At 38.6% G+C, this 8,481-nt stretch overlaps 1 protein-coding gene across 1 annotated transcript; it reads left to right on the top strand.

The window, feature by feature from the left end:
• LOC18777725 lies at nt 341-7,461 on the top strand. The gene is made up of 3 exons (XM_007210001.2): nt 341-762; nt 1,312-1,522; nt 2,392-7,461. The coding sequence occupies exons 1-3, from the start codon at nt 604-606 to the stop codon at nt 7,140-7,142; spliced, it is 5,121 nt and encodes a 1,706-aa protein (XP_007210063.1). The 5' UTR covers nt 341-603; the 3' UTR covers nt 7,143-7,461.

An 8,481-nucleotide genomic window follows, 5' to 3' on the forward strand; every position in this document is an offset into this window, starting at 1 on the left:
GCAATTTAAAATTTTAAAAGTGTATAAGTAAAGGGTACATTCCTATTAATAATTTTATTTTAATGTAATACTTAAATTAAATGTATTTTTTTAAAATCAACGAGAGATGGAGATTCATACTTCGGACTCAATAATATCTCGTCAAATTAATATAATGTTCGGAAGTTGATTGGATAGCTGGCCGGATTAATGTTTGTCCACAACTATGTCGGTTTAAGCTTTCATTCAATAGATTTTTGTTTTTGTTTTGTCAAATTCAATAAATATTTTTTTTACTAATCTAAAATTATATCCTTTTAGAAATAAACATCACATTAGTTTTTCATTTAAAAAAAAAAAAATAAGCTGCTTATTTTTTAAGCGCAGCACTCCCAAACGCCAGCTTATTGGTAAAATGGAAAGAGAGTGAGTTATAAGTGACCAAATAAGTTTTTTTAGTGTCCTACGCTTCCGACTCTGTTTACTCTCTGCGTCTACTCTCTGCTTGCTCTCTCTCTCTCTCTCTCTCTCTCTCTACCCTCTGCTTGCACTCTCTGGTTGCTCCTTCTGTCTACTCTCTGGTAAAGGCTGTGCCTTTGTGTTTTTGTTCGCGACCGTACGGAAATGGCAACACGGAGAGAGCACATAGAAGAAATACGCATGACAAAGTTCTCCATTGGAGGTGAACTCAACCCTTTAACTGAAGATCTTCACCAGGCCGTCAAGAATCTCTCTGCTGAGCTCTATGCTAAAGATGTTCACTTTCTCATGGAACTCATCCAGGTTTACATTCACATGTTACATACATACATACATATATATATATATATAATATAATATAAACGTTATACTGAAAAGTATATCCATGATGGGTTTTGTTTGGGGTTAAATTTCAGTACATAAAAAGGTTATGGAACTCTGAGTTCAATGCTTTCTGTTTTATTAATTGGCCATCCTCTTCTCCACTTGAAAACTAAATGCTTTTTGAAGAGAAATGAAGGGATATGTGCGTGTTTGTATGCGTATGCATGTGTGCTGGAGAATGTATTTGAAGGATTTTTAACTTTTAAATTTGTTTAATACATTTAGTAAAGATGAACTGTCAAAGCTTACATTGATTAAGATGCTACAATGTTTTGATTGATGATTGTTAGTAGAGTTATGTGATAGTATTTGTCTGTGAACCTTAATCCATATCCTTAGGTGATATCCTTGATTAAAAGCAAGTGGATACAGTTGAACTTGCCAACATGAGCAACTTTGATCTTAGTTTTGTCCCTTATATGGTTAATTTAAGTTGATTCAAATAACAAATAATGGTTAACTTTACAGAATGCAGAAGATAATGAGTACTCAGAGGGGGTTGATCCATCACTTGAGTTTGTCATAACATCCCGGGATATAACCGGCACAGGGGCTCCTGCCACATTGCTCGTTTTCAATAATGAGAAGGGATTTTCTCCTAAAAACATAGAGTCTATTTGCAGTATTGGACGGTCCACCAAGAAAGGCAACAGGAAGCGCGGCTATATTGGGGAGAAAGGTACGTATACATCAGTACATGACTTCCATGAACTCTACTTTTTTATCTATCTCTGCTTTAGTTAGAACATTAGCCTTGTGACATAGTGTATCAATACTTGGACCACAACGTGAGCAGAGTAATGTCAGTGTTGATTTTTTTAGCTTTTAGGCCTTTCAAAAATGTATGCAGCTTCACAAAATTTGGTGACTTTACCCAAAATCTACCTTCTCAACATACTTGGTTAATCTTTATTTTGATCCCTGAAACAGGAATAAGTTCATTTATATAGCTTCTCCAAGAATATTGGTCAGAAGGAAAACTTATATTCTACTTACCAATCTTGACATGATATAGAGATTAGACACTAAATCCATTGGTTTACATTTCCCATGACTTGAGATACAAATAATTTGGTGATTTGAGTGGATTAAGAAATCTGTTAAACTCAACTGACAAGTGCATTTTTTTTTTAATGAAATACCCATAATTGTCTGGATCTTTTAATTAAGAGGATAAGACAGTTTTCCATTTAAAGGGTCAATATTTATTCTTAAGTGAAAGATATACAGGTTCTGTGTGAAGCAATGATGAGTTAAAAGGGACTAAATTTTGAATCTGGTTGTCCCAAATTGCAAACTAAAATTATGACCTGTGACCTCTAGCTGTTATCTTTTATCATTGGCTTTTTCTAAAGCTTTCCAGATGAATTTTATGGAAGCCATGCAATGTTGCTTAGATAGCATGCCCATGTTCACATACATGATGACTGTTATTAATCCACAAATGAGCTATTGAATGCTTGCTGATGTGCCTATATGTGTTTTCCATCGTTTTTTAGTATGTTTCATTGTTGTGATAATTCAGTCAAATCTGTGGTTAATCTACAGGAATTGGCTTCAAGAGCGTGTTTCTGATCACAGCTCAGCCTTACATTTTTAGTAATGGTTATCAAATAAGGTTCAGTGAAGAGCCTTGTATGCATTGCAATCTTGGGTACATAGTTCCTGAATGGGTTGAGGAAAACCCAACTCTGTCTGACATAAGACAGATATATGGTTCTGGTTCTGCCCTTCCAACTACAACACTGATCTTACCTCTAAAGCCTGACAAGGTCAAACCTGTGAAGCAGCAGCTCTCTAAAATGCATCCTGAAGTTCTCTTATTCCTTGCAAAGGTTAAGCGGCTCTCGGTTAGGGAAGTTAATGAGGATCCAAGGCTCAACACTGTAACCGCGATAGCAATATCAAGTGAGACTGATTTTGAGACGCGGAAGAACATTGATGCTGATTCCTACACGCTCCATCTCTCTGCAGAAGAAAATGGTAATGAGTTGGAAACTGAATGCAGCTATTATATGTGGAAGCAGAAGTTTCCTGTCAAGCAAGACTGCAGAGATGAGAAGAGAATGGAGGTAGACGAGTGGGTGATCACGCTAGCATTTCCATATGGAGAACGCCTTAATAGAGGAACAAGCTCACCCGGGATCTATGCATTCCTTCCCACCGAAATGATTACAAATTTGCCTTTCATAATTCAGGCAGATTTTCTTTTAGCATCATCAAGAGAAAATATTCTATTGGACAAGAAGTGGAATCAAGGAATTCTGAACTGTGTGCCCTCTGCATTTATTAATGCATTTCTCTCGCTCGTGAGAACTGTAGAAGATGCGCCGGTATCTAGTTTGCCTCCCTTTTTCAGGTTCTTACCTGTCCAGAGCTCTCACTATTATGAATTGAATGTTGTGAGGGAGTCGATCAAAGCACGGTTGGTGGAGGAAGATATTGTACCATGTGAGCCGCACAAGGGGCAGAAGTTCTTCCATAAACCTCGTGAAGTGGGTAGGTTATTGCCTGCTTTTTGGAATATTTTGAGAAAGGCAAGGGAAGTAGGGGTAAGCTTGCCGAATCTCTCTTCCCATGGAAAATATATTTTGTGTCATTCATTTGACAAAAAGGAGTATGATCACATTCTGAGTTTCCTTGGAGTTGAACCAGTGGATGATGAATGGTATGCTAAATGCATTCAGAGTTCCAATCTGGTAGTTGGGGTTCCAGAAGATGTCTACTTGGAACTTCTACTGTTTATTGCTGATAATTGGGGGCCCAAATTTCATTGCACCACCATCAAGTACATACCACTAATAAAATTTGTGGATCTTTATGAGCGTGCTTCTTTGTGCAGCTTGAGCTCAATGCGGACTGGTGAAAAGAAGGTTCGCCTATCCCATCATTTTTGGGAGGTTTCATGGCTGATTGACTGGAACCGTGAATTTATATCTGTGGCAAGTCTTCTTTTTATGCCAAAAAGAACCCAAGAAGCTATCCAGTCATGTCCTAACAAGGACAAGTTGGTGAAATGGCTTGCGGAAGAAATGAAGGTTGATACTTTAAATGTACACGAATATGCAGTTTGCCTCTATAATTCTCTTGGTAATGAACGGAAACCTGCTGTTGCATACGCCCACTTTTTGTATCATTCATTCCACAAGGGCCATATATCTTATCTCGAAGTTGTTGATTTATGTGGTAAGATGCCACTCGTGAATAACTACGGGTATGTCATCAGACAAAAGACAGGGGTTATTGTCCCTGCCAATGAAAGCAAGTGGGCTGGGTTGACTGATTCAAATCTATGGACAGAAGAAGGCTATGTTGAGTTAGGAGAAGAGTACATGAATCCAGGCTGCTTTGCAGGTAAAGTTACTGAACCGAAGCAGCTCCTTGAGTTCCTCAAAGTTCCTACTGGAGCTTCGGATGTCCCTTATATTTCTGCTCCCAATGCCTGTATTCCAACTGTATCTGCAACACTCACTAAGCAAAATGCATTCTTGCTTTTGGAATGGATTCGTCACCTGAGATACCAAAGGGTTCACATCCCGGAGAAGTTCTTGAAATGTATAAAGGAAGGTAGCTGGTTGAAAGTTACTTTGAATGGTTTTTCTGCGTCCAGGCCACCTTCGCAGTCATTTGTACTTACACCATCATGGGGAAACATTTTGCAGAACGGATCCGCTTTTGTTGATATCCCGTTGGTTGACCAGAGTTATTATGGTGAGAGAATTGATGGTTACAAGGAAGAGCTGAAAACAATTGGAGTGATGTTTGAATTTGGAGAAGCATGTGAGTTTATTGGGAAGCATCTTATGTCTCTGGCAGCGTCGTCCACTTTAACTAGAGGCAACGTACTTTCAATACTACAATTTATCAAGCTCTTGAGGGACAAATGTCTTCCCCCAGACGATTTCATCCGCAGTATCAGAAAAGGACAATGGCTTAAAACAAAATCTCATGGTTATAGGTCTCCTGTTGGATCTGTCTTGTTTGACCAAGAGTGGAGAATTGCGTCCAAAATAAGTGACATTCCCTTCATTGATCAGGAGTTATATGGTGAAGAAATCTTCCGTTTCAAAACAGAACTTGAGTTGCTTGGTGTGGTTGTCTCCTTCAAAAGAAATTACCATCTTATCATCGACCACCTTAAGTCACCTGCACGCTTAACTGCTCTGCCACCTGAGGCTGTTCTACTAATGCTTCAAATTATGCTTATTTCAAATTCATCTGATAAGATTGTCGAAGCATTGAAAGGAGCGAAATGCCTGAAGACAAATAATGGTTACAAGTCTCCACGTGAATGTCTCTTGTTTCACCCTGAATGGGGTTGCCTTCTTCAGGTCCTTAGTGGCCTCCCATTGATTGATCATAATTTTTACGGAAGCAGAATCTTTAACTACAGAGACGAGTTGAGAAAGATAGGGGCAGTTGTTGACTTTGAAGAGGCTGCAAAAGTATTTGCTCGCCATTTCCGGCAGGCTTCCATCATCACCAAAGAAAATGTTTCATCATTTTTGTCCTGTTACAGAAAGCTGAAGGGCACTGAGTTTAGATTTCCTGCGGATCTTAAGAGTTGCATTCGCGAAGAAAAGTGGCTGCGTACTCGCCCTGGTGTTTATAGATCTCCAAGACAGTGCATTCTCTATAGTCCTAATTGGGATTCTATCTCTCCAATATGTCCTCTTCTCCCTTTTATTGACGACTCTAATAATTGGTATGGCAAGAACATTCATGAATATAAGGAAGAGTTGAAGAGCTTGGGGGTTGTTGTGGAATTCAAGGACGGGGTCCAGTTTGTGCCTTCTGGTCTTCAGCTTCCCAAGAATCTGAGCTGCATTTCTCGAGGAAACGCACTTGCTTTGCTGGAATGCATAAGGATTCTATTGCAGGAGAAAGATTACTCCTTTCCTGATGCGTTCATGAAGGAAGTTTCTCAGGCATGGTTAAAGACTGGTGCTGGTTATAGGCTTCCCACCCAGTGCTTGTTGTTTGATTCCAAGTTTGGTGAGTATCTAAAGCAGACTGATGGGCCTTTCATTGATGTAGAATTTTATGGTTGTAAAATTGCAACATACAGACAAGAGCTGTCTGCAATAGGAGTGATTGTTGAAGCGGCAGAAGGATGTCCTTTGATTGCCAGCCAGCTTTATCTTCATGATGAGTTTTCCACTTTCGTTCGAGTATATAATTACTTGAGTGAGTTTAAGTGGGAGCCAGATAGTGAGGCTGACAGATGGATCTGGATTCCGAAGGGAGATCAGAATGGAGATTGGGTTAATCCAGATGACTGTGTTGTATATGACAAGGATGATCTATTTGGTTCGCAGTTGACTGTTCTGAAGAACTACTTTGAGCATAACCTACTCGTGTTCTTCTCCAGGGCTTACAGGGTAAAGTCCCGTCCTTCAATTGATGACTACTGCGAGCTCTGGAAGGCGTGGGAAACTTCTGAAACTGGATTGTCGCAGGATCAATGTTGCAAGTTCTGGCGGTATGTTTCAAAGAACTGGAATGCAAAAACTGAGAAAGCTCTCCCTGAGGCCTTGTTGAAAATACCTGTTAATTCAGGCTCAGATGAAATCGTTTTGTTAAACAAGTGCGATGTTTTCCTTCCAGATGACCTTCAACTTAAGGATCTTTTTGAACAGTCTTCTCCTGACCCCGTCTTTGTTTGGTATCCTCAGCCAAGCTTGCCTGACTTGCCTCGGACTACATTGCTTGAAATGTATAGGAAAATTGGTGTTCGTACTATTTCTGAATCTGTACAGAAGGAAGAACTGTCCCTCGAAAATAGTGTTGATCAACAGGTAATTCCAACAGAGAAATTGATCGGGAAAGTGCTACTCCGGCTGATTCTTGGTTTTCTAGCTTGCCCTCCAATTGAAATGGAAGCAGGGACGAGGCGAAAAGCTGTCCAAGGTCTTCTCAGTCTCACTGTTGTAGAGACAACTGAACCGATCACTGTAAACTATAACTTACCATTGTCTTCTGGGGAGACTTTGAATGTCAGAGCAAGCCGCAAGATAAGATGGGACAGAGAGATGTCCAAATTTTTCACTCAGAAAATTGACAGGTCTGGGGGACATAAAAGTATCGTTGAGTTTGCCACATATTTCTCTGAAGTAATATCTGATGGTGTCTTGTGGGAGCACACTGATCATATCCCTGCACTTTCTGAGCTGATCAAGTTGGCCTTTGTGCTAGAATTTAATGAGGAAGCAGTTGATTTTTTGATGAAGTCCAAGAATTTGCAAATCTTCATTGAGGATGAAGAGTTTCTCAATTCTGCCTTCCCTTCTTCCACCTAGGCATGCTATGAAGCATTTGTGGTAATGTTTGGTTTACGTTCTTTATTTGTTATCTTTGCATTAGAAATTTATATATAGAGTTGGAGAGGAAGGTAAGTCTGTCAGTGTAATTTGTTTGTAGCATCAGTCTGTCAATATGTGTTGTGAACTTTATTTGTGTGACTTGTGTGTTTTTGTCAATGGGATTCTGATTCCGGGCAGTTTCTTCGTTTGTAATTTAAATCAGCTGCTAGTTTGCTAATAATCTGTCAGATATGTTGAATTCTATTTTCACAAGAGACCTTGTGTTGTGGCACCCATGGCTTCTTGTGTTTTTCATTATGAATATTTTTCTTTTAAAAGCAGGCTTTGGATTGTTTTTCAAAGCTACTTTCAAAATAAGCAGAGATGAACCTTTAATTTTGACCCAAAAAAGAAAAAAAATTTGAACCTTTAATGAATTTTTTTAATTTCCAAAATACCATCATTCATTTAAAAAAATGACACCACCTCCACTTCCACATCCAATTCCACCACTTGCACCACCACATTCACTACCTCCACAACCACCGCCACCGCAACCTCCACCATCACCACCACATCCTCCTCCTCCTCATCCTCTGTAACCACCACCATCACCACCACCACTAACACCATAACCACCAACTCCACCTTCATCACTACCACCACCTCCACTCCATCACCACCACTACCACCACATGATTAATACATATATAACACTTTCAACATCATGTCTATTTTAGTCATTATTCACAATTACAATAATTTTATATATTAAAATTTACCAAACAGTTTTGATATTGTTTTTTGTACTAACAACACTTTAAACATATTGTTTACCCAACATGGAGCTGCTTTACTTTACAGCTAATTATTTTCAAAGCACAGTAGAAACAATTTTTTTTAAAAAGTGACAGCAATCCCAAACTCGCGTTGTGTGTAGTTATATTTCTCTTCCTAGCCACACGGCTATACTTGTAATTAAAAAACATTAAAAAAACACAGTTGTATAGTCGTGTGGCTATATTCGTAATTAAAAAAATACAGCAATATAGCCGCGCGGCTACTCTTTAAATATTTTATATTTAAAACGTATAGCCGTGCAGACATACTATTTATTAAAAAAAAAACCTCAATATAACCGTGCGACTATAATATTTAATAATAATAAAAATTTAAAAAGGATCCCTTAAGCGGCTGAATTTTTTTATTTATAAAAAGTATAGATGCACTGTTATACTACACGAGGCCATGCTATTTATTCAAAAAAAAGTTTGAAAAAAAAATTCTGCAGAAGAACTAACAACATGAAAAGCACCATTGCTCAAATAAAATTAAA

This window comes from Prunus persica, chromosome G5 (genome assembly GCF_000346465.2).
Source record: "Prunus persica cultivar Lovell chromosome G5, Prunus_persica_NCBIv2, whole genome shotgun sequence".
Taxonomy (NCBI): domain Eukaryota; kingdom Viridiplantae; phylum Streptophyta; class Magnoliopsida; order Rosales; family Rosaceae; genus Prunus; species Prunus persica.

What these genes read in the sequence shown, in the direction of transcription:
- LOC18777725 (XM_007210001.2), top strand. Translation starts at nt 604, where the DNA reads ATGGCAACACGGAGAGAGCACATAGAAGAAATACGCATGACAAAGTTC. An exon ending in TTCTCATGGAACTCATCCAG is followed by an intron (nt 763 to 1,311) that starts GTTTACATTCAC and finishes TTAACTTTACAG; the next exon opens with AATGCAGAAGATAATGAGTA. An exon ending in CGGCTATATTGGGGAGAAAG is followed by an intron (nt 1,523 to 2,391) that starts GTACGTATACAT and finishes GTTAATCTACAG; the next exon opens with GAATTGGCTTCAAGAGCGTG.